Here is a 27582-nt window from a genome sequence, read left to right on the forward strand (position 1 = left end):
TGAAGCCATATGCAGTCAACTGGATACAAGTATAATCTCCTTTATAAATTTTTATGGAATAATATTAACATAACAGAAACCTCAGACTGCATTCTGTGTTTCCTTGAATGCAAGCTGAACCTGAACTCCACCAACAAAATTTCTGAAGTTGTTCAAGGATATTATCTGAGTATTTTGTTATAAGGGATTGGTGGCTTCGAAGGCTCTTTGCAGAGTAATAAATTATTATACAAGATACTTATGATTTATTCATTTAGTTATCCCAATTACCTTTTTTTCTGTGAAAATCTGTTGACAGCAGAGAAAAAGCTTGTAATATGCAATTTCCAAAATGTACAACAAAAAACGCAGTAAAGTGCAACAACACTCAGACAGATACAAATGTACTGTGAAGAAGTGGCTGTTGCTTAGGGAAGAGCTCAGCATAGTATTATCATGCTGCTCTTTCACTGCATTCAGTTAACCCGTACACGAGGTGCATGTTGGCAAACTCTTTATCAGTAGATCTATTCATACTGCCATGTATCACAATTAATATGCAACTAACACTGGCAGAAAAACACAGCTGAGGCAGAACTGATCAGTACTGAATTGAAGCTTGAGGGAAAAGGCTGAACTGGGTATTATTGTTGTCACAGTACTTTGAGTGACTGAAACACATTTGTGTCCAAACAAGACACACACTCTGTGCCACTGACATTTGCACTGCTGAATGGATGTCTTCAATGCAGCACAGATGGAAAGCTAAATGGGAATAACAAACAAAATGCAATTAGTCTTTAATGAGCCATCAGAAATCACAGGTTCCTCATACCAAATTATCCCAGAACAACCTCCAAAATTATTTTGATGGAGTTCTGGTTCACACTGTATAAGCATCTCTCTCTCTTAATATTCAAATATTGTGTAATAGTTACAGAATTGTTGGGGCTTTTCGCTCATTCATTTGATTTATCTTATGATTTTAGACCCACAGTTCATGCTTTCGAGATCAAGAAAGTCAAAATATTATGGTAAGTATGCATCCAGTTTTCAGTCTTAATACATGACCAGTTTTTAATTTTAATGCATGACTATCTCAGTCTGTTAACCTTTTAACCTTGTTGAAGAATGCAGTTACTGTGAACATTGTGTCAATATTTCTACAGCTTACTGTGTTTGACTGTATTCCATCTACAATGTTTGAAATGAAAGATATGAAACTAGTAAGTCACTGAATAAGTTGTCTATTAGTTGAAATTTTATACTTTTGGAGATGTTCATACTCTGTTGACTACTTGTGTATGCTGCATACTGTGTACTGGACTATGACTCAAATCTGGGCTCCTATCTTTCAAATTCCATTTGAGCCCTCTGCCATTCTTCATTGACCAATTCACTGATTCAGCTTATCACTACTTCTTGAGATCTTTATCGAACTCATCTGCTTAATCTGTAAGGGTAGAGGTTACTTTGAAGAGGCTGACTCTCCAAAAGCCTCAGGGCTGTTAATATACTAAAATCTTATACTCCTGGCAAATTGTTAGATATTGTTAAACTTCCTTCTGATCTGAGAACCAAACAGTAGCTTCCCATGGAGGTGCTCTTCCATTTAAGTCACTTGGGCACAACTGAAGAATAGATTCACAGCTTTGACCTGCAACGATCTTTTTCTTTTCATTCCGAGCTTCACTGCGGCCTTTCAGAATTAAAAGACGTGAATCTGTAAACAGCCCCAAAAATGTGTGTAATTTAGTCTCTTCACAATATTTTCCCACTCAGAGGTACTTTAAATGCTGGCTTGTCAACAGAATGTCTACAGCTGTCAAGTTAAGGAATGTGCCAGTAAGAGAGTTGCTCCCAGATGGCTTGATTGGAGATTCCCAACTGCTATCCATTTTAACCTACCATGACTATTTAATATATAGACTTTGTTTAAAGGTCTGAGGATAACTATTTATGATATTGCAATGAAAAATTTACTGAGAAAAAATCTCATTTGACATACATGAAACCTCCCCCCCCTCTCCACACAAACATACATACACAAATTTATTTTTAAAATTGTGAATTAAAAGAGTGTCTTTCCCAAACAGACAGATAGAGAGAGAGAGAGAGAGAGAGAGAGAGAGAGAGAGAAATTCCACAAGGCTATTTTCTGAACTCTATATTGTGTTGATATTCTCATTTTCAGATTTTGAAAAAACAACTAATTAGTTTGTAAACTACAGTTGTGAATCAAAATATTTGATCAAGTGCATATCCACAGCTGAGGAAGATATTTATAGAATTAAAAAACTGCTGCAATTGCCAGTAATTTCTTAATTTTTTCTGTGATTGCCTTCTGCCTAGTCACTTCCATGTCATGCTGTGTAGGTGGGTGCAACAGTTGTTGAAAGAATTCCTTTCATCAGCTGAGATTTTTTAATGATGACAGTAGTTTTCTTGAAAATTTTGATGCAATATCTGCTGTGTAACACATTTTAAAATGACAACTGAAGGATAGCTTGTTTATTTTGTAATTGCTACCTCTGTATTGTAATTAAGATAGTACCTTAGGTTATTTTTCTGTTCTAGATGACTACATGAGGAAACTGAATTACCTTTTACATGATGCAAGATTTTTTGTTATGAAGAGCAGCTGTGTTGAAAATATAACATTATCAAAAGCAAAGGGAGTGTGGTCAACTTTACCACAAAATGAAGTCAAATTGAATGAAGCCTTCCAGGAAAATTCTAATGTGTTTCTTATATTTTCAATTAAGGGGAGTGGAAGGTTTGCAGGTAATAATAAGTTCTATAGTTTTGTTTGTATTTTTGCTGCATTGAAGATGTTTGTCTTTCTAAGTCCCATGATCAAGTACATTCAGCTTTGATTGTTGGACTTTATTTGATGCCAGGATACTTTAAAATGAGAGATATTACATTTTTTTGCATGTATAGCTTTGGGCAAAATCAAACTAAATGAAACTTGAAGTGCTAAGGAAGTGACAGTGTGACTGGAACTAGTGCAAACTGATTGCAAGGAAATACGGCACCATTTGCAATCAGAGTTATTTGTTTAGCAGCTTAATCTTGTGTATTGGTATGTATGGATTTCTACAGGGTGATTGGAAATGGTCAGAAAAGCTTGCTAGGGCGTTAAAAGATAGGTTGTTCTGAGAAATAACTCTTAAGAAAAAATTTGATACATTGCATCATTTCTGAGTTGATTAGCATTGAAGATAGCCATTCAGCACATGTAAATTCAAGGAGCTCATCAGAGACAGTGTCAAATCAAAAGACTTGCACCCGGTGAACGGTCTACCCAACAGGAGGCCCTAGTCACACGACATTTTTTTTATCAGATCACCAAATGTGTTCTTTGTTTGGTTTCCCAAAACCAAACAAGAACATAATACAAAAATGGGACGTGGGATGGTAGTAAGGACTGAACCCAAGCTAAAGGCTGAGCAGTCTCCTGTGCTATCATCTATGCTATACGAACAACTGACACTAAATGTATCTGGCAGACCGCTTGAATTTGTGCACACAATGGCCTGATTGACTAAATTCAATGCTAGCTAACTCAGAAACAGTGAAATGTATCAATTTTTTTCTTAATGATTATTTCTCAGCACAACCTATCTTGCAACACCCTTACAAGGTTTTCAAACTGTTTCTGACCACCCTGTATACATAGGAATGTATCAAATGTAAATTTACACAAATTGCCCATGAAGATTTGAGACAGAGTTGTGATACACACTTAAGGTATGATTAAGACTGTATTCAGGGATTTGCAGTGGAGCAATATAATAAAGGAAAAATTTCTAAATTTCGGTACCAATTGGATTCTGTTCAAGGTGGCTTGTTAGTTAAGTTTCAGAGTACTCATTCAAAGGTACAAGGTTTGATCAAAAATGGTTCTTTTTGTGTCACATAACAACATCCATGTGTCACATTTAATTCATGCAAAGCTGAATGGGATATAAGTATTGCTGTAGAATCTCAACTTATCTGTTTGATGGGTCACTTGTTAGATGAGTCAAGATTCCACTTTTCAAATGATTTACAAAACTACTAAGAAACACTATGTATGTGGTACACACCACCTTGTTTTTTAGTTATATTGGCATGCATATGAGTTACTGGTTGCTTGTAGAGTTATTGTCGCCTTCAGTTCTGGGGCTAGGGCACTATGGTGGGTGGTGTCTCAAGGTCAGAAGGTCGGTGGTTGACCACCCAAGTACATAAACCACAGTGAATTTTTGGAGGGTGGATACCTGTCTGGTACACAAAGGCATTATTAAAGCAGTATAACAAGTTAAAGCATTTATTGTACTCAAAATATAGCAGTTGAGATATCAAATTTCACACAGCTTGCATGGAGAGGGCCGGTAGCAGCATTCCGCCATGGGATATGCCAATGAGCACTCAGCACACAGTTGGGTGGTGCATTGTCTCAGCTACCATGATATCACAAGGCTGGTGACCTCATTCACTTTGGAATGCAGCTTTGTCTACACCAAGTGGGGCTGCACACAGTTTCCAGGAGATGATGGACAGGGCACCCATGACCCTGTCATAGACAGCACACAGGTTAGGTCTGTACCAGCTCTGCTCAGGATACATGAGGTCACACAGAGAAGTGCTTTTGCCTCCTGATAGAAGTAAGAATGGCAGTATCAAAGTCTGCCACAGGAATGAAGGCGGGCGGTAGCAGCAGCACAATCATGCGATGACAGATGACAATCTGCTCCAATACCCTGTTAGTTAGGCCTCCAGGAAGCTTTCCAGATAGTGGCAGCCACAGCTGTCAGAACAGAAGTAATATTTATGCAGGACAGGCTGATGTGCTCTGCTACAGTGTGGTAGCAATGACATTATTTGTCCTACTTTTCTCATCTGGTCAGCTCTTCAGCTCTCTTCTTTGCTTCACGATTTCACAACTTCACCTTTCAGACACTCTCTCTGGAATGTCAGTATACTAAATAGTTACTCTTGCATTTGACTAAGTTTTCTTGTGAGACTTTATGCAGTCATGATTATGAAAATATCTGTCTGTCCCTATGAGGTCATTTTGCTATGTTGCTGGCTTGAGTGCCCAGCTCATTCAGGGTGTCACAACAGCTTCTGTATTCACTGCTTTGTTGGCAATCCTTTCTTGCTGGAATTCTGCATGGCTATTGATCCACTTTCCTCTGCTTTTTGGTTGCAAAGGTAGGTCTTTGAAATATTTCTAGATGTACCAAGTATACTATTCTGCTGTGGAACATTCCACCAGCCTTTAAGAAATCTGCCTCAGATTTCTCTCAGGAGCCTATGAAACAGTCGTGACATACATGCACAGAGTACAATTAATACAATGTTACTGGTTTAGTTCCTCCCTCATTCTGTCTAGTTTGAACCACATGGTTCCTCAGTTATGCTCTTAATTCTGAAACCTTATTTTCTTAAACTCACTTCAGGGAACTCATATTCTTAAGAAAACACTTTTATCCAAAATTACCATTTATACACAAATACAATCATTTTTCACATACCACACACAAACATACAATTCACAAACGCATGCACTCATCCCCATTTAACTAGTAATTCATGACTCTAATTATTTGTTAACTACTTCAGTAAATCAGTCAACTTCTCTTGTTTCCACACATACTTATTACTCTATTAAATAATCATGTAAAGAACTAGCACAATAAAATTACAAAACTCTTTCTCCTCAGCAAATTTTTCCTTTAGTGTTTCCTTATGTTCAGCATCTTCCTTCATCTGTCAGGTGATTGCTTAAACCACTATCTTGGTACATCATCTGGAACTTTGTCTTTGAAATAGAAGTTTTCCTTTGCTTCCTTAAAACAACTATCTTTAAAACTATGTTTAGACAAAAACTGCTTACAGTATTACCACATAAAATACGCTGGTCAGTAGTTCCAACTATTTCCTTTACAACTAGTTACAGGTTGTTGTACATTTCCTTCAACAGTAAACTTTCTTGTGCTTCTCGGCAATTTACCATCTGCACTGAATCTTAGTGTTACCATACCCAGTTTATATGGTTCTGCTTTTGGGATAATACACTCCTGGAAATGGAAAAAAGAACACATTGACACCGGTGTGTCAGACCCACCATACTTGCTCCGGACACTACGAGAGGGCTGTACAAGCAATGATCACACGCACGGCACAGCGGACACACCAGGAACCGCGGTGTTGGCCGTCGAATGGCGCTAGCTGTGCAGCATTTGTGCACCGCCGCCGTCAGTGTCAGCCACTTTGCCGTGGCATACGGAGCTCCATCGCAGTCTTTAACACTGGTAGCATGCCGCGACAGCGTGGACGTGAACCGTATGTGCAGTTGACGGACTTTGAGCGAGGGCGTATAGTGGGCATGCGGGAGGCCGGGTGGACGTACCGCCGAATTGCTCAACACGTGGGGCGTGAGGTCTCCACAGTACATCGATGTTGTCGCCAGTGGTCGGCGGAAGGTGCACGTGCCCGTCGACCTGGGACCGGACCGCAGCGACGCACGGATGCACGCCAAGACCGTAGGATCCTACGCAGTGCCGTAGGGGACCGTACCGCCACTTTCCAGCAAATTAGGGACACTATTGCTCCTGGGGTATCGGCGAGGACCATTCGCAACCGTCTCCATGAAGCTGGGCTACGGTCCCGCACACCGTTAGGCCGTCTTCCACTCACGCCCCAACATCGTGCAGCCTGCCTCCAGTGGTGTCACGACAGGCGTGAATGGAGGGACGAATGGAGACGTGTCGTCTTCAGCGATGAGAGTCGCTTCTGCCTTGGTGCCAATGATGGTCGTATGCGTGTTTGGCGCCGTGCAGGTGAGCGCCACAATCAGGACTGCATACGACTAAGGCACACAGGGCCAACACCCGGCATCATGGTGTGGGGAGCGATCTCCTACACTGGCCGTACACCACTGGTGATCGTCGAGGGGACACTGAATAGTGCACGGTACATCCAAACCGTCATCGAACCCATTGTTCTACCATTCCTAGACCGGCAAGGGAACTTGCTGTTCCAACAGGACAATGCACGTCCGCATGTATCCCGTGCCACCCAACGTGCTCTAGAAGGTGTAAGTCAACTACCCTGGCCAGCAAGATCTCCGGATCTGTCCCCCATTGAGCATGTTTGGGGCTGGATGAAGCGTCGTCTCACGCGGTCTGCACGTCCAGCACGAACGCTGGTCCAACTGAGGCGCCAGGTGGAAATGGCATGGCAAGCCGTTCCACAGGACTACATCCAGCATCTCTATGATCGTCTCCATGGGAGAATAGCAGCCTGCATTGCTGCGAAAGGTGGATATACACTGTACTAGTGCCGACATTGTGCATGCTCTGTTGCCTGTGTCTAGGTGCCTGTGGTTCTGTCAGTGTGATCATGTGATGTATCTGACCCCAGGAATGTGTCAATAAAGTTTCCCCTTCCTGGGACAATGAATTCACGGTGTTCTTATTTCAATTTCCAGGAGTGTATATTCTTGTGAATGTGTAAAACTTATGATTGTCTCCTTTGGCTAAAACAATTTCTCTCTGAGTTTGACTGTGCTTTTAAGAATGAACACGTGATGTTTCTTCTTACCCTCATTACCTATAACATTGCTCCCCAGGCAAACATTCATGATAGGATTCAGTCTTATGGGCTCGATCTTTTACCTTAGAAGCATTGTTCTCCTCCCCTTCCTCCCTCCCCCATTTGGAGAAGACAGTGCCACCAGAAGTGGCAACAAATCTGTGACCTACAGAAATAAAAGTGTCTGTACTTTTTACTCATCTGCAACAGAACTGACATCATCAATAGCTTCCATTGCATTCTCCATAGTTGTTGTTGTGGTCTTCAGTCCTGAGACTGGTTTGATGCAGCTTTCCATGCTACTCTATCCTGTGCAAGTTTCTTCATCTCCCAGTACCTACTGCAACCTACATCCTTCTGAATCTGCTGAGTGTATTCATCTCTTGGTCTCCCTCTACGATTTTTACCCTCCACGCTGCCCTCCAATACTAAATTGGTGATCCCTTGATGTCTCAGAACATGTCCTACCAACCGATCCCTTCTTCTAGTCAAGTTGTGCCACAAACTCCTCTTCTCCCCAATCCTATTCAATACCTCCTCATTAGTTATGTGATCTACCCATCTAATCTTCAGCATTCTTCTGTACCACCACATTTCGAAAGCTTCTATTCTCTTCTTGTCCAAACTACTTATCGTCCATGTTTCACTTCCATACATGGCTACACTCCATACAAATACTTTCAGAAACGACTTCCTGACACTTAAATCAATACTCGATGTTAACAAATTTCTCTTTTTCAGAAACACTTTCCTTGCCACTGCCAGTCTACATTTTATATCCTCTCTACTTCGACCATCATCAGTTATTTTGCCCCCCAAATAGCAAAACTCCTTTACTACTTTAAGTGTCTCATTTCCTAATCTAATGCCCTCAGCATCACCCGACTTAATTCGACTACATTCCATTATCCTTGTTTTGCTTTTGTTGGTGTTCATCTTATATCCTCCTTTCAAGACACTGTCCATTCCGTGCTCCATTGTATCTACAATAAAATCACTGTCTGCAGCTTTCCTCTGCATGACACTAAAGTCAATGACACATTTGCTTCCGTCTACATCTGGTCCAGGCTCCACGACCTCAAAACAATAACAATTATCACCCAGTGGTGTATAGACTACTACTGCATGTAAATCACTATCATGCTTGGTGCTAATCACACACTTATTTACTTCATTACAGCACACATTCACTCCATCTGGTAGTACAGCCACTTCAGACTCTACAGTTGCACAATATATTGAAACTGATACTTTTACATTACTTTCTGTAACTTCCACAATGCCAGTACTCTGTGTGTCAAGTAAACTTACTGAAACTTCCACAACTTTCGATTCCTGACACATGTTCGGACTGTCTACTCCCACAGAAGCACCTTTTAGCCATAATCCTCCTGCTTCTTAATAGTCCTAGCATTCTTTACTGCTGAACAGATATAATCAGTATTTTCCTCAAACCTAGCATTCAGATTTTTCCTCCTATCTCTTCTCCACTTCCTCTCCTTTTCTACTCTAAAACTGCTACGCCTGTATTCTTAGCCTGTACTTGCTTAAACATATTTGCATTGTTCACCTGTAAATTTGGTACTTCAATTGATTAAATTGCAGTGTTTCCTTTTGGCTAGCCCGCTGTGGAATTGACACTGATACAGTTGACACTCTAACAGTCACTCAACAAAACAGAAAAAACCAAACCAACATTGCAGGCATTTAAATACTCTGTTATAAAAACTTATTACAGCCTAACATTCTGCCCAAATGGCTATTCATGAACATCACTAATCCATACTGCAATACAATGAGCCCGATGCTCAAATGAAAATGCTTCACCCGTTCCTCATGGTACAGATTGATACACACTATCTTTGAACAGCATCTGCGTCCATGTCCTTCGTCTTCTGTGTACATGTGCTACTAGACATCTATGAAAAACCCATTGACCTATCATTACCCTTGTGGTCAAAGGAGAAACATGTGCATGCACCCCCGCCACTCCCCTCTGTCCCCCCCCCCCCCCCCCCCACACACACACAAACACTCTCTGCACACTCACCAAACTGTAGTACTGGACTGCTAGGTGATGCTGCAGTGGAAATCCTGGAGCTGAACACACCTCTGACATTTAATGCCATTGTATGCCAACAGTTCTGATGCCTGGAGGCATTATTAAGAGTATTACAACATAAAACATTTATTATCGACAAAATGCAACAACTGAGATATCAACATTAAGGCACCAGTGCTGGTAGGACAAGTGGAGGTGTCCTGCTGTGCAGTATGCTGATCAGCACAAGGCTTGCAGTTGGGTGGCATGTCGACTCAACTATCATAACATCTTGCAGCCGGTGACCTCACCTGATTTAGTGTGAAGTCATGCCCACACCAAGTGAGGCTGCACACAGCTTCCAGGAGATGATGGACATGACATCCACTACCCTGTTGTACACAGCATGCAGAGTAAGTTTTAACAGCTCTGCTTGGAATACATGAAGTTGTGTAGAGAAGTGCTGTTTCCTTCCAATAAGAGTGAGATTAGCAGCATCGAGGTCTGCTACGGGAACAAAGATGGACAGCAGCAGCAGAATACTCTCGCGATGATGGATGATGAACTGCTCTCAGGCTGTACTAGTTATGCCTCCAGGAAACCTACCAACTGGTGATGGCAACAACTCCCCATCAGTCTTGACTTGGTAGTCAGTGCTGCAGGTCAAATCACCTAAGTCCTCCCAGATAGGTTTTGCTGCTTCATAGAAGATCAAAGGTGACTAGACGAGCAGAGGGCTGACCACCATGGGCTTTCCCTCTTTACAGGACAGCTGAAAACTGAATAGAACGGTGTGAGAACAGAAGTAATGTTTACACTGGACAGGCTTGTGCAGTTTCCTATGTTGAGGCAACAACAACATCTTTTTGCAAATTATCAACATGAGTTAGGTATTCATAGTAGAATTTCGTGATCTGATGGGTTCATGTGAAAGTCTCCAGCCATAAGGCATGCTCACATGGCTCACTAGTGTTACATGGTTGTTTACTCAATGCCTGATCTGCCCCCTTTTGTTCCTTGTTAATGGTTACTCTCTCTCTCTCTCTCTCTCTCTCTCTCTCTCTCTCTCTCTCTCTCTCTCTCTCTCTCTCTATTTATTTATGTCAAGTTCCATAGGACCAAATTGAGGAGCAAATCTCCAAGGTCATGGAATGTGTCAGTACATGAAATTACAACATAAAAGTAATAACAGATAAAAATAAAATGTTTATGAACCCAAAAAAGGTCAATCAATAAGTTTAAGTAAATGCAATCAACAATGCAACAAGAATCAGCTTAATTTTTCAAAGAACTCCTCAACAAAATAGAAGGAGTGAGCCATGAGGAAACTCCTCAGTTTTGATTTGAAAGCACGTGGATTACTGCCAAGATTTTTAAATTCGAATGGTAGCTTATTGGAAATGGATATAGCAGTATACTGCACACCTTTCTCCACAAGAGTTGAGGATGTCTGATCCAAATGCAGATTTGATTTTTTCCAAGTATTAACTTAGTAAAAGCTGCTTATTCTTGGAAATAAGCTAATATTGTTAGCAAGAAATGACAGTAAGGAATATATTATATATTGGGAGGCCAATGTCAAAATACCCAGACTCGTGAACAGGGGTTGACAAGAGGTTCATGAACTTACACCATTTACTGCCCAAACCGCCTGTTTCTGAGCCAAAAATATCTTTTAGAATGGTAAGTGTTACTACAAAATATATTACCATACATCATAAGTGAATGAAAATATGCAAAGTAGACTAATTTTTGTGTCAAATGATCACTAACTTCAGATACCGTTCGAATAGTAAAAATGGCAGCATTATGTCTTTGAACAAGATTCTGAATGTGGGCTTTCCACAACAGTTTACTATGTATCTGAATACGTAGAAATTTGAACTGTTCAGTTTTACTAATCATATGCCCATTATGTGAAATTAAAATGTCAGGTTTTGTTGAATTGTGTGTTAGAAACTGTAAAAACTGAGTCTTACTGTGATTTAGTGTTAGTTTATTTTTTACAAGCCATGAACTTAGTTCATAAACTGCACTATTTGAAACCGAGCCAGTGTTGCACACAACATTCTTTACTACCAAGCTAGTGTCATCAACAGACAGAAATATTTTACAGTTACCTGTAATATTAGAGAGCATGTCATTTATATAAATTAGGAACATGAGTGGCCCCAGCACTGATCCCTGAGGCACCCCCACTTGACCATACCCCACTCAGACCCTACATCACAGCTATTCTCAACATCTTGAATAACGACCTTTTGCTGTCTGTCGCTAAAGTAAGAGGTGAACCAATTGTGAGCTACTACCTGCATTCCATAATGGTCCAACTTCTGGAGCAATATTTTGTGATCAACATAATCAAACACCTTACTTAAATAAAAAAATGTGCCTAGTGTTCAAACCTTTTGTTTAACCCATCCAGTACCTCACGGAGAAAAGAGAATATAGCATTTTCAGTTGCGGAATGACTTCTAAAGCCAAACTGTACATTTGAAAGCAAATCGTGTGATATAAAATGATCAATTATCCTTACAGACACAGCCTTTTCAATAACTTTAGCAAAAACTTATGGCATAGAAATAGGTCTAAAATTGTGTACATTATTCCTTTCTCCCTTTGTATAAAGCAGCTTTACTGTTGAGTACTTTAATCGTTCAGGAAACTGACCATTCCTAAAGGAAAAATTACAATTATGGCTAAACACAGGGCTAACATGTGCAGCACAGCACTTTAATATTCTGCTAGGCACTCCATCATAACCATGAGAGTCCTTAGTCTTCAGTGATTTAATTATTGACTCAATCTCCCCTTGGCTCTATCACAGAGGCAAATTTCAGACATCAATCTCAGAAAGGCATTTGCCAGGAAAGTTAGATGATTTCCTGCAGAAACTAAATTTTTATTTAATTCACCAGCAATGCTCAGAAATGGTTGTTAAATACTGTACATATATCTGATTTATCAGTAAAAGAAATATTTTTACTATGAACTGACTTTATATCGTCGACCTCGTGCTGCTGACCAGACACTTCCTTCACAACTGACCATATGGTTTTAATTGTATCCTGTGGGTTAGCTATTCTATTTGTATACCATGTACTCTTTGCCTTCCTAGTAACATTTTAAGCACCTTACAGTACTGTTTGTAATGGGCTACTGTAGCATGGTTGTGACTACTTCTAACATTATGATGTAATTCCCACTTTCTTCTACATGATATCCTTATCCCACTAGTCAGCCAACCAGGCTGCCTATTACTGCTAGTACCCTGTTTAGAAGGTTCTGATGGAAATAAACTCTCAAAGAGCACAAGAAATGTGTTAAGGAAAGCATTATATTTATCATCTCTGTTATCAGCACTGTAAACATCCTGCCACTCTTGTTCCTTGACAAGGTGTAAAACACTCTCTATTGCTATTGGATTAACTTTCCTACATAGTTTGCAATTGTATGTGACATTTGTTTGAGTACAAAAGCCTTTTAGTGTTAACATTTGTGCATCATGGTCTGAAAGGCCATTTACCCATTTACTAACAGAATGCCCATCTAGTAATGAAGAACGAATAAAAATATTGTCTATGGCTGTGTTACTGTTCCCCTGCACCCTAGTTGGAAAAAATAAAGTCTGCATCAGATCATATGAATTTAGGAGATCTACCAACATCCTTTTTCTTGCACCATATATACAATATTGAAGTCACCACATACAAATAATTTATGGCACTTCGTATAAAGTGAATCCAGAACACACTGTAGCTTGAGCAGAAATGCTCTGAAGTCAGAGTTAGGGGACCTGTAAACAACAACATTTAGAAGTTTAGTTTCACTAATTTCAACTGCTCCTGCACAACGTTCAAATATCTGTTCAGTGCAGTGCCATGATACATCTATGGACTCAAATGGAATACTGTTTTACGTACATGGCCACTCCCCCACCCGACAAGGAACTCCTTGAAAAAACATCCAGCCAATCTGTATCCTGGTAAAGGAAGCCTCTGAATAGTCAAATTATTTAAGTGGTGCTACAACACATGAATAATTTCAGAGTCAACAGCTATGAGCAGTTCACTAACTTTATCTCTAATACCTATTATATTTTGATGAAATATGCTAATCCATTGTCTGCGTGGAAACGTGACATCCTCTGAAGGTGAGCCCTTAGTTAGAGGGACTTCCTTTAAGCAGGTACATGTATCATCTGACTTCAATCTAAAAAAGGTGCAACTCTAACACCAACGACTACAGGAATTTTTCCATGAGGGATCCCACCACACTGTCATCTATAAGCTTTGCCAGCCTCCCCTTCCCATACCTACTGAGGTGCAGGCCATACCTAATGAAACCCGATCTACTGATAGACCCAACTGGCACCACTGAAACATGACCCATGCCCTCTGCCATCAGTGCTCTCTCCAGCCTCATGTTAATGCTCCTAACAGTCATATTAAGATGAGGTTGATCATGACACTGAAACAGTTGCATGACATGCACGTTAGTGCTGCCAGTTTGAGTTGCTATCTTTACCAGGTCACCACCTACATCATATTCCCTGTCCCTATCAAGACTGTTCCCTGCTTCACCCACTGTCACTACCTGATACTCCATAAAATTCCTACATAACTCACTTGTGCTGTCAGTCACTTGAACCAACCCTGCACTAGGCTTCACAATGCTGGTGACCTGATGCTCACTCCCCAACACTTCCTGCAACTGCTGGCCCACACCTCTACTAGCACTTCCTGCAACTGCTGGCCCACACCTCTACTGCGCGAACTACCTAGCAGCAGAACCTTCTTTTTTCTGTTAGACTTTGCAACTGACCTAGGCCTCCTAACTACTAAGGACTGCTGCATGTTCCCTATATCTGCAGCTACAGGAGGCTCCTCTCCATTCAACTCTGACAGTTGGTCAAATCTGTTGCATATACACAAAGTATAACTGTCTGAATACCTCCTCCTTCTTGCCAACTACTACAGGAATTTTTCCATGAGTGATCCTACCACCACCACCACCACCACCCACTACACTGTCACCTATAATAAGCTTTGCCAGCCTCCTCCTCCCTCTCTCTCTCTCTCTCTCTCTCTCTCTCTCTGTCCCTCTTTCTCACTCTCACTTTCTCCCTCCTCCCTCTCTCCCTCTCTCCCTCTCCCTCTCCCTCTCCCTCTCCCTCTCCCTCTCCCTCTCCCTCTCCCTCTCCCTCTCCCTTTCCCTCTCCCTCTCCCCCTTCCTGTCCCTCTCCCGCTCCTTCTCCATCTCCCTCTCCCTCGTTTCTCCTCCCTCTACCTCTCCCACTCCCTTTCTCCCCTGCCTTCTTTTGCTGTATATCCCCCTTTTCCCTTTTATTTATCCCCTCTCCCCTTTCCTTTAACCCCCCTCACTAGGAAGGCTCATGACTTTCCATGAGTAAGTGCGTAAGTGTGCATGGACCAATGACACTTTCTACCCAGGTTCTTCTTTGGCTTTGTTATGTTACCCCTTATACCCCTTCTTGTTGCTCTTTACCCAGTTTCATATATTTCTTTGCCTTTGTCTGCACCAGTGTGTGAGCTTCACTTTCCTCCAAAATCTTCTGAAGTGCTGGGAAGCCACACTGGTTTTGACAAATCACCCATTACATCTGGAGCCCAAACCAGTAGCCAGTCAGTTATGAAAGGTGTCACCATGTGCTTTCACAATTGTAATCCTCTGATTACACAGAGAGTGCACCAGTGGCATCTGAGTTGAGTACTCTGTACATAAGCCATGGAATATGTACTTTTCCTACTGGCGGCCCTGAAGTCTCACAGTCTCCTTGGATAGGCATGTTAATTATGACACTGACCATTGCAACACAATGGCATTCTTCCATTAGAGGAGGGACATTGGCATCGAAATAGAGGGCAGAAGTCTTCACAATACTTTGTTCCAGAATGGAAGGCAATACCTTCCTCACAAGTAAACTGTAGTTCTTCATGGAACACATTAGGGACAGGATTGTAGAGATGGCTGCATTGGAAAAGAAGCAAAATGGCTCTCTCCTGAATTATGCAGTAGAGTCCATTCAGTGACATACTTAGTGCCCTATACCTCACTAGGTAGTAAGGTGGTATTCCAGTTATTACCCCCCCCCCCCCTTTTTTTTTATACACATGCGCACAAAAGTCTTAACAGGATTCTGGTTATTATTTTACACCATGATTCTGACCTGCAATCAGGTGAGGAATTATGTACCAACCTTGAGTGGGAGGGAGGATGACACTGTTTGACTACCAATGCAGAAAGGGCCAAAAGTCACCCAAGTAGACACACAGACACAGGAGTTTACATCATAGAATTTTAAGGAACCAAAGTCCTAGAGAAAGTGAACATTATGGTCTATCATTGTCATGTAAACCCTTATGTACCACTACCTATGCAGTGACTTATGTACTTTCACTGAGGCCACATGTTGACTCAATACAATCGAGGACCCACCTGTGGCAAGTGCGATTGCCTCCTACACAATGCAGCACCATGTGAACATACTATGAACTGTGTTAAATACCCTTTCTCCTAGCCTATGTGCTGTATTTATACAAAGGAGAGGAAAATACAGGAATATAAGACTCTTGATCAGTTACCGTACTCTTGTCCCTAAGAAAAAGTGTGTATGCCATCACTAAGGAGCAGCAATGTCAACATCTACTTTTTATCTTCACACATTCAATCCACAATCAAATGATTACACCCATGGCTATTGATCAGACACACTACATATTCCATAGTTTTTAATTGTATCTGGCATAGGAGACTTCCCTAAGAAGTGACAAGACTGTTCCATCTTCACAATTTCTAAGTCACACAAGAAACTACCTTCCTTTGACAGTTATAGATCAATCAGTTGCACTAACATACTATGGAGATTGCTCAAGAGCATGTTCGCCCATCAGTTGTGCTGTGCCATTGAAACACAAGACCTTCAGTCCACCTACACTACTGGCCATTAAAATTGCTACACCATGAAGATGACATGCTACATAAGCGAAATTTAACCGACAGGAAGAAGATGCTGTGATATGCAAATGATTAGCTTTTCAGAGCATTCACACAAGGTTGGTGCCAGTGGCGACACCTACGACGTGCTGACATGAGGAAAGTTTTCAACCAATCTCTCATACACAAACAGCAGTTGACCAGCATTGCCTGGTGAAACATTGTTGTGATACCTCGTGTAAGGAGGAGAAATGCGTACCGTCACGTTTCCGACTTTGATAAAGGTCGGATTGTAGCCTATCGTGATTGCGGTTTATCATATCGTGACATTGCTGCTCGCGTTGGTCGAGATCCAATGACTGTTAGCAGAATATGGAATCGGTGGGTTCAGGGTAATATGGAACGCCATGCTGGATCCCAATGGCCTCATATCACTAGCAGTCAAGATGACAGGCATCTTATCCGCATGGCTGTAATGTATCCTGCAGTCATGTCTCAATCCCTGAGTCAACAGATGGGGACGTTCACAAGACAACAACCATCTACACGAACAGTTCGACGACATTTGCAGCAGCATGGACTATCAGCTCTGAGACCATGGCTGCGGTTACCCTTGACGCTGCATCACAGACAGGAGCGCCTGCGATGGTGTACTCAACGACGAACCTGGGTGCACGAATGGCAAAACATCATTTTTTTGGATGAATCCAGGTTCTGTTTACAGCATTGTGATGGTCGTATCCGTGTTTGGCAACATCGCGGTGAACACACATTGGAAGCATGTATTCGTCATTGCCATACTGGCGTATCACCTGGCGTGATGGTATGCAGTGCGATTAGTTACACGTCTCGGCCACCTCTTGTTCACATTGACGGCACTTTGAACAGTGAACATTACTTTTCAGATGTGTTATGACCCGTGGCTCTACCCTTCATTCGATCCCTGCGAAACCCTACATTTCAGCAGGATAATGCATGACCGCATGTTGCAGGTCCTGTACAGGCCTTTCTGGATACAGAAAATGTTCGACTCCTGCCCTGGCCAGCACATTCTCCAGATCTCTTGCCAACTGAAAACATGTGGTCAATGGTGGCCGAGCAACTGGCTCATCACAATACGCCAGGCACTACTCTTGATGAACTGTGGTATCGAGTTGAAGCTGCATAGCGAGCTGTGCCTGTACACGCCATCCAAGCTCTGTTTGACTCAATGCCCAGGCGTATCAAGGCCGTTGTTACAGCCAGAGGTGGTTGTTTGGGGTACTGATTTCTCAGGATCTATGTACCCAAATTGTGTGAAAATGTAATCACGTGTCAGTTCTAGTATAATATATTTGTCCAATGAATACCTGTTTATCATCTGCATTTCTTCATGGTGTATCCATTTTAATGGCCAGTAGTGTATAACTGTGGCTTCTGAGAGGGATGGTCACTGATCACCACCTGGTCTGATTGGAAACCACAATCTGGCAGCCTCTTACCAAGCACCAACACCTTATCACAGTTCCTTTTAATTTGCATAAAACATATGATATTGCCTGGCTTTACACACATCTCTCATATCTTCACGGGTCCAAGATAAGTGTCACTCAGGGCCCAGTGTTGATCGTTACCCTTTTTCTTGTTGCCCTAGCCACCGTGCATTGTTGGAGGCTACAGTAGAGCCACAGTAACTTCTGTCTGTCATAAGAGGCTTTGACATTGATGGCTCATCTGTCACCAGGACAATGGTCATTAGTAGCTTACATTATAACCTCTCTCTCAACCCTCTTTTCCTGATTAATAATGATCCCTTTTCAGGGTATGACGTCCACTTTTCTAAATTTTAGAGAAGTGTGAGCCATTTGGGGAATGGCATATTGTGCATCATCTATCCACATACACTGTGATCCCATATGCCTACTATTAACTGGATTTATGTTTGAACTCAAAATCCAACATGGTAATGTGGTAGCCAATACATTCAAACACCCTCGCAGTTGTAGTCCCCTGACAATAGAGGAATTGCACTGCTGATGGCCAAGTTGAAAACTTCTCACATGTGCTTAGAGTAGGTGCCTATCTGGTCTGCAGCACCAGGACTTCGAACAACTGCTACTACACAAGGTAACCTCTTCTGTGGTGGGGTGGCACCCATGGGAAGGTCCAGCAATCTGAGTGATTGACCTTAGCGCAGAAGATCCACAATGAAATTGACCCATACGTGGGTCTTTGCCAACACAGCCATCTCAGCAAACAGGAAACAAGATTTCAATGCAGATACTTAAAACCCTAAGGCATTTGCATCTTTGGCCACATCATGGGATGAGACCAGGCAAGAAAACATGGGAGTCATTTTTGTTGTTGAAAATGTTAAGGATAGGTTTGGAGTAGTAGCTGCTATCAACAAAAAGAGAAGTGGATTTCTGTGGATCAAAACTTCAAATGCTAATCAATCACAGGCACTTCAGGTTTGTGACATGCTTGGGAATATACCAGTTACAATCCCACATCCTAACAAACTCAACAATACTCTGGGTTTCATCTTCTACTGGAAACAAATGTTACAAACAGACGAAAAACTGTGTGCTAAAGTAGAGTGACACAAGTACATTTTATCATCACATTTAGCAAATACCTACAGATTGGTTTGATTTAAGCAGAGAGACAAAACAACAGTGGTTTTAGCCCCCCTGTTGACCACATCAAAATGAAGCTTATTGTACAGTTTCTCTCCCTGTTGTAGTAAAGTGAGCTAGTAGCCTTGAATAATAGTAAGAGACCATTCGCTAGGTCTTTGTTAGACACAAATATTTTGTCTCTTTTGGTCTACAATGCTTCACACTGGAAGATTAAATGTGATATAGTTTCATCCCCCCCACACCGTATGGTTTTCTCTTAGGGCTTCTTTATGTAGATTCTCTGTGTGCAGATCTTTCCAGTCATTAGCCCTATCATTAGTATAAGAGGCAATCAAAAATTTGTCGTTTGTGGGTGTTGTTGCAATGTATATGCAACCCAGCAGGACTCCAGTGTGAGTGTATAAGCACCGACATGTAGGCAAGGGATTAGTGTGGCATTTGCGTCTTTCTGAAATGCGTGTGGAAAATTTGGAAATGGGAACTATGATGATGTTATTATCAAATGCATCCAAAAAGGACCAACATGCTGTTATTCTTTTCTTGGTCACAGAAGGGTAAACACTGGTAAATATCCATCAGAGAGTGAAGAACGTGCATTGTGCAGCATGTCTATTGAAAACCACTGCTGTGGAATGGTGCACCGATTTCCGTGCTGGTCACAATTTGACACAAGAAGCCAGTCGATTTGGGAGGCCAGTTTCATCCATTACAGACAGCAAGCAGGTGGTTGGTGATGCGATAAGGGCAGACTAGTGAATAACTATTTGTGCACTAGCAATGGATCTTGACATCAGCTTCGAAAGTTGCTACACGTTACCTGACAGGAGTTTGGCTGCTGTAAATTTGCAGCCAGTGTATACCCACATGTTGAACAATGAACAAAAAGCAAAGTGAATGGCTGTTTGCCTGAAGCATCTGATGCATTTTGATGTTGAAGGCAACACATTCCTTGAGCGCATTGTTGCAGGTGAAGAAAATTGGTGCCACTAGTGGGAATTGGAATTTAAAGCATTGACAGTGCAGTGACATCGTCCATTGTTTATTCATCCCAAGAAGTTTAAGAGGTAGTCATCTGCTGGGTAGGTGATACCATGATCTGTGTTTACCAGGGTCCATTGATTATTGATTTCAAGGAACCTAGGTCTCCTCTTTGGGGAATGGTATTGCACAATGCTAGAGAAAGTACAGTGTGCAATTATGATGAAACATTGGGGAAAACTATGACAAGGAGTGCAGCTGCTTCATTATAACACACACCCCATATCACAAATGTCGTAATACAGAAGTTATGCCATCTCAAATGGGAGACACTCGAGCATCTGCCATGTAGTCTTGATCTCTCCACATATGATTATTACACCTTCGTTCCCTTAGAAAAGACCTTGAAGGATCAATGATTGCTGTCAGACAAGGATGTGCAGTGGGCAGTTACAGACTTTTTCACACAACAGGACATGGTGTCTTACCAAATGGCTATCTTCTACCTGGTGCATCAGTGGGATAATTTCCTCAATACCCACACTGGTTTTGTCTAATTGGCACGCTGGTTCTGGACTGTATGACCTTCAACCAGAAACTTTTTGATCCCCCCTGATATAATCTGCCTTCTCTTCAAATTGAAGATAACACAACTACTTTTAAAGCGTGGTTTAAGCATGATTAGGTTCCCATGATTTTGTTTGTGGATTTTATTCCAATATTAAATGTGCTGCCTCCTCATCTAGCTATGTAGTTTAGATTTTACCATCACCGTAGTGATGGTTAAGACAGATTATGATCCAAAACATTGAGTCACCACCCCTGCCATAGCCAGCCTATCTGCTTATTCATTGCTAATGATTCCTGAGTGACCAGGGACCCACAGGAGGTTGCTTTCCCAGAGCCTCACAATGTATTCATGACATTTTGCAACAATTTTTGATCTCCTTGTAGGAGCTGACAGGGATTTCATAGCTGTTTAGATGTCTGAATGAATGAAGATCTTACAATTCTTGTAGGACCTATGTAGTTCTATAGTCAGTCAGCATTTCCACAACTATTGCTATATTTACCGTATTCATTATATTAGCGTAGGGTTCTGGGTATCCTAAAGGTTTCTAGTTTTCAAACTGCATGCCTCTGCCACTGCCTCTGTTGTAACTGAAAGATATAATGGATGCATCTCCAGCATTGTATCCATCTGAGCAGTTGATGTGCTTCTAATTATGCCTGTTATAGTTATGCAAACAAGTCTCTGCACCTTCCGAAGCTTCTCTGCGGTCAACTTGTATTTTCCTTTATTGTACTATAGTGTAGCCCTGTAAATTGCCATATGTCTTATTACAGAGATTGTGCACATGAGAGCACTCTTTGCCTTTTAACATATATTCTTTATGTTAAGGGCCTGTGTTAGTTTTTCATCCAGGGTTACCACTAGGTCTTTCACTACTCCCTCTATTGGTAGAATTTTGTGAAAGAGCTGTCGGGCATGGCTGGCACTTGGATGGGTCACCATCCAGGCCGCCCTGTGCTGTTGCCTGAATATACTTTCTCATGAACAATACCACAACAGTTTTCCTGCACCCAGTTTTGCACAATGTTCAGAGCACATTGCGCCATTATTGTAAGGATACTTGCAAATTTGTCAAGTGTTACTATGACTAAGTCATCTTTGTATCCTTGGTAAAGGTAACCTCTAGCATTTAACTCCTTGATGAGCTCATTCATCACTAAATTTCACAGAAGTGGGGACTAAAACTGATCTTGTGGAGACCCTCTGGTGATGTTGATCACCATTTTCAAATCCATCATGGTGGCCTTTTGTCTGTTCAGATGTGGTCCTTACACCATGATCTTCTGCAGCTTTAACCATGAATTGACAGGCTGTACCACTAAAAGCTGGTGTTGCCGCTTGCCCCATCAGTTTGTGGCAGTGGCATCACAGCCAATCAGCAGTTGTTCATTCTACTGCAAGCAACTGTCTACCAGTTTCTTCACTTCCTTGGAAGGAGGAGCACTGTCCTCTTAAGGAAGTTAAGCTGAGACCAGTAGAAATTACCCCATGCTTCCTTCCTCACACTGTTTCATTCTGATTGTCATTAAATCCCTGGAACAGAAGTTCAGCATCTACATCTACATCTGCATGGATACTCTGCAAATCACACTTAAATGCCTGGCAGAGGTTTCATTGCACCACCTTCACAATAATTCTCTGTTATTCCAATCTCAAACAGTGCTCAGAAAAAACAAACACCTATGTCTTTCCATGCAAGCTCCAGTTTCCCTTTTTTTTATTATGATGTTTGATTCTCCCCATGTAGGTTGGTGTCAACAAAGTATTTTCACATTCGGAGGAGAAAGTTGGTGATTGAAATTTCATGAGAAGATTCCACCACAATGAAAAACACCTTTGTTTTAATGATGTCCACCCCAAATCCTGTATCATGTCAGTGACACTCTCTCCCCTATTTCCCGATAGTTCAAAACATGCTGCTCTTAGAATGAAATTTTCACTCTACAGCGGAGTGTGCACTGATATGAAACTTCCTGGCAGATTAAAACTGTGTGCGAGACCGAGACTCGAACTCGGGACCTTTGCCTTTCGTGGGCAAGTGCTCTACTGACTGAGCTACCCAAGCACGACTCACGCCCCGTCCTCACAGCTTTGGAAGGTAGGAGACGAGGTACTGGCAGAATTAAAGCTGTGAGGACGGGGTGTGAGTTGTGCTTGGGTAGCTCAGTCGGTAGAGCACTTGCCCGTGAAAGGCAAAGGTCCTGAGTTCGAGTCCCGGTCCGGCACAGAGTTTTAATCTGCCAGGAAGTTTCATGCTGCTCTTCTTTGAACTGTCTCGATGCACTCTGTTAACTGCATCTGGTAAGGATCCCAGACTACACAGCAGTACTCCAAAAGAGGATGGACAAGCATAGTGTAGGCAGTCTCTTTAGTAGATCTGTTACATTTTCTAAGTGTTCTGCCAATGAAATGCAGTGTTCCCCAGAACATTTTATATGCTTAGTTTCCAATTTAAGTTGTTCATAAATGTAATTCCCAGGTATTTAGTTGAAATTGCATCCTTTAGATTTGGCTGATTTATCATTTAACTCAAGTTTAAAGGATTCCTTTTAGCACTCATGTGGTTGATATCACACTTTTCATTATTTAGGGTCAATTGTCAATTTTTGCACCAGACATATATCTTTTCTAAATTGTTTTGCAATTTGTTTTGATCTTCTAATGATGAATTTACTAGATGATAAATGGCAGCATCATCTGCAAAGAAATAAGATGGCTGCTCAGATTGTCTCCTAAATCATTGTTATAGATAAGGAACAGTAGAGGGCCTATAACACTACCTTGTGGAACACCAGAAAGCTTTCTGAAAATCTAGAAATATGAAATTAATTTGAAATCCCTTATCAATAGTACTCAGCACTTAGTATGATTAAAGAGCTAGCTGTATTCCTCAAGAACGATTTTTTTTCTAAATCCACGTTGACTGTGTGTCAATAGACCATTCTTAACATAAATTCACATTCTGAGTGTTTTTAGATTTGTTGTGTAAATAAGTTTATCTCTAGTTCCTCCGAGGCCCCATTGAATATAAATAGGGCTCCTGGATTAGGGCCATGTCCACCTCCTATCTTCTCAGAAGGTGACTTGATGTGGCAGTTGCCCCCTTAATGTTTTGCAAGATAAGCTGGAACCCTTCCATCCACCAGCTTGTCACTATTGTTGCTTCTGATCCTTAATCACCGTGATAGTAAGATGCTACAACTCTAAATACTACTCTATGTCCTACCTTGCATTGCCTTCAGGGATTTTTCATAGATTTCCACCATAAGGGTTTGGCCATTAGATGCAATCTTCTGGTTATTTAGCTTCCAATCACATGTTGAGACTTTCTGTTTCTGCATCCATACTTTCTCAGACAGGGTCCTTGGATAACAGATTTAAGTAGCTTAGGTATCCAGATTGATATCTTCAGGGTCTTGAAGAGTTTCTTTAGTGTATTGACCAGCAGCTTCACCTCCTTCCATGGAGTTATCTTGAGCATGATCTCCTTCAGCCACTCTATTGTTGACATGCCCTCGCAAACAAGGATTATACACCTTTATCCAGGTGGACCCTCTTGATTTTGGGGCTTGAATTGCTCGCATCTTCCCCAATCTTTTCAAAGAGGGCTATTTGAACTAGCTTCTCCTGCTGTAAGGAGATGTTAACAAGCAAATATCCATGTTAGATTACAACCATCCTAAAAACTGAGACAGCAATACTATGAGTTTGTTTCTCTGTTTCCTGCCTTGACTTTTTCTGGGTCTGGCTATTCATGGAAAAGAGAGTAACAGACGCCTCCCTCATTCTCTTATTCCCTGTCTTGAAATGGGAGAGATCTGTTTAGCCCCTTCACTCTGAGACACTCTTTTCTTGGAAGTCTTAAATATCTTTTAATTCTCTTAACTTGTCCTTAGGAAGCCATTCTTTCCCTTCCTTTTATCTTTCTCTTAGATGTTTTCATCTCCATGCCCGAGACAAGGGTCTGATCTTGATCTTGTCCAACTTGTCAGTGACATTTTCCACCTCTTGGACTGGCCTGTCTCCCGATCCATTTGCAGAAACAGCTTCAGTCAGTTCCACACCCAATGTCTGACTATTTGAGGTATCATCAAGTTCCACAGTTTTTAAAATTTGTGTCTGTGTTCTCGGTTTTGATCTCATTAAAATTGTGGATACATCAGGTCAACACCAGCAGGGCCCTACACTAAGGCTAATTACTCAGGGAGATCACCCAGTATCCCTTAGGCTCTGCTTATGACACATCTTCCTGTGTGTCACACATCCCTCATTGCAGATTTCATCACACCTTGGTTTGGGGAAAGGGCTATAGGAAGCAATGGAGCAGTGTGGGACATGCTTCATCAGGTTCATCCAGTGAGACCTGTCCAGCTTGGGAGACCCCGCCAGTAGCTGCACTACCACCATCATAGCCCTCAGTTGAACAAGAACATGCAAACCACTGTGCATGCATGGTCCATGGTGCTATAAAGCAGTGTTCCTTGGGGAGGACCTATTTGTGATAGGATGGACTTTAGAACTATTAGCCTAGCCAGTGATGTGAATGGTTTGCCTGAGAAAGTAAAGGTAATGGTTTATAGGTGTGATCTAAAAAGCTATTTTCTTCAACCTAAGGGATGCTTGTAGGTGCCTAAGATTTGGATTGGTATCTTCCCACTGAGGCAACAGCCTTGTCGCAGTGGATACACTGGTTCCCATAAGATCGCTAAAGTTAAGCGCTGTCGGACGTGGCCGGCACTTGGATGGGTCACCATCCAGGCCGCCACGTGCTGTTGCCATTTTTCAGGGTGCACTCAGCCTCGTGATGCCAATTGAGAAGCTACTGTACCAAATAGTAGCAGCTTCAGTCAAGAATGCTATCTTACAACTGGGAGAGTGGTGTGCTGACCCCACGCCCCTCCTATTCGCATCCTCCGCCGAGGATGACACGGCGGTCGGATGGTCCCGGTAGGCCACTCATGGCCTGAAGACCAAGTGTGATCTTCCCACTGAACTAATGAACCTATCTATGGGATGTGTGGAAAGACAACACATGAGGGCAGACTTTCTGAACAACCCTCTACATGCATAAACTTTATTCACCAAAATGTCCAGTTTTTAAGAGGGAGAAGAAATCAATGAGTGTAAAACTCCTGACTGCCTGTCATAACAAGATGTTGTGAAAAAGTTTGAATGAATCCATCCATTCGATATGGTGTCAAACTTTACAAACACTGTGACAAAAACCCCACCTAGAACAATGATGATGGGTCTCAAACACTAGTACCTGGTTCTAAACACATGTAGAAAGCCATTTTTTCAGTTGAGGGATAGGACATCAACTCCCTAGAGCCCCCAAAAACCACAGCACCGATGGTAACCACAACATCTTATTTTCCTCCAGCACACCAGGGAAGAAGGCACCTTCCAAAGTGCCCTCTCCCAGAACAAAATAGACAAACAGTCCAACCCCAACCACTGACTGAAAGAGCCGTAGGCTGCAGGTCATAGAAAAGAGCTCTCACTTTCATCCCAGATGTTAAGACTGGAAAATCCTCGCAGACCGAAAAAGGAAAAATCAAAAGTGCAACCAGTTTATGCTGTTCTGTGCCATTGCACACCTCCCCTCCTAACACCCCTCTCCACCCACCCACCCTCCCTCGAGGTCGAGCATATGAATACAGATGTAGAAACACACATTCAGGTGGAGCATGAATCAACAGCAAAGTAATCCGTACTCCCATTTCCCCTTTGCTGCCTTTCCAGATCCCAGTCTGATGTACCTCCAATGAAACTGGAAGGAAGATTGGGTTTTATGTCCTGTTGACATCAAAGTCATTAGAGACGGAGCACAAGCTCAGGTTGTGTCAAGGATGGGGAAGGAAATTGGCCGTGCCCTTTCAAAGGAACTATCCCAGCATTTGCTTGGAGGGATTCAGGAAAATCACAGGAAAACCTAAATCTGGTTGGTCAGACGCAGGTTTGGACCATTGCCCTCCCAAATGTGAGTCTAGTGTGCTAGCCACTGCACCACTTTGCTCAGTCCTTCAATGAAATTGTAATAGGTGCCTTTACTCCTGCCCAAACTCCATCACCTGTTGACTACTTACCCTGCAGTTAGCATGGCAGTTACAGAGATATGGTTCCCAGAAACTCAACTCCCTAACATTAAAATTACAAATGCTACTCTAAAAAACATCACATTATTACTAAGAGGGCATCCAGAGGAGTGTGCACGCTCACATCTGTGGACAGTTTCAGTGAACACATGTATCTTGACACTGCAGTAGAAACTGTGGCAGTCCATTTCCACTTGTGGGTTAGATATACACCAGTACCCCATACTAGTACCTCCGATGAAAAAAAAAAAAACAGAATTGCAGATTTTGAGATGTGGTATAAGAGAACGTTTGCTGTGATTGAAGCAAAAACCATTGTATTCACACTTTTAAAATACTCAGAAAACCATTAAAATAATGTTTTAAGATGTTTATGGTATTGGAACCTTTTTACAATCAAACAATGAATTAGGTTAACAGTATGTAATATCTGTCTACCCTAGACAGATACACACCATATCTTGAGCTGCTGGAGCTAGCGAAACTGCCACATCCACCCTCTCGCCTACAGGAGGGTTTTAATGCTCACGGTCCTCTTTGGGACAGCAAAAATCCCTAGGTAGAAGTAACAGAACAGTTAATTTCAGGACTCAGAGTAAGCCTACTTAGCTCTATAACTGCAACACATTTCAGTATGACCCGGAGAACGTACTCTCCATATTACATTCTGCAACCTGAGCATTTCACCCTTGATACAGTGGAATGTCAGTGGTGACCTCTGTGACAGTGACCACTTTCCTATCACTT

General features: G+C 41.9%; 1 protein-coding gene across 1 annotated transcript in view; it reads left to right on the forward strand.

The window, feature by feature from the left end:
- LOC126469698 (uncharacterized) overlaps positions 1 to 27582 on the forward strand; it is an 894140-nt gene that overhangs the window by 706467 nt on the left and 160091 nt on the right. The window contains exons 31-32 of the mRNA XM_050096872.1: positions 969 to 1013; positions 2557 to 2763. Coding sequence (XP_049952829.1) covers positions 969 to 1013; positions 2557 to 2763 — 252 coding nt within the window. The remainder of the gene's footprint in view (positions 1 to 968; positions 1014 to 2556; positions 2764 to 27582) is intronic.

The sequence above is a fragment of the Schistocerca serialis genome, chromosome 3, assembly GCF_023864345.2.
Source record: "Schistocerca serialis cubense isolate TAMUIC-IGC-003099 chromosome 3, iqSchSeri2.2, whole genome shotgun sequence".
In the NCBI taxonomy this organism is placed as follows: Eukaryota; Metazoa; Arthropoda; class Insecta; order Orthoptera; family Acrididae; genus Schistocerca; species Schistocerca serialis.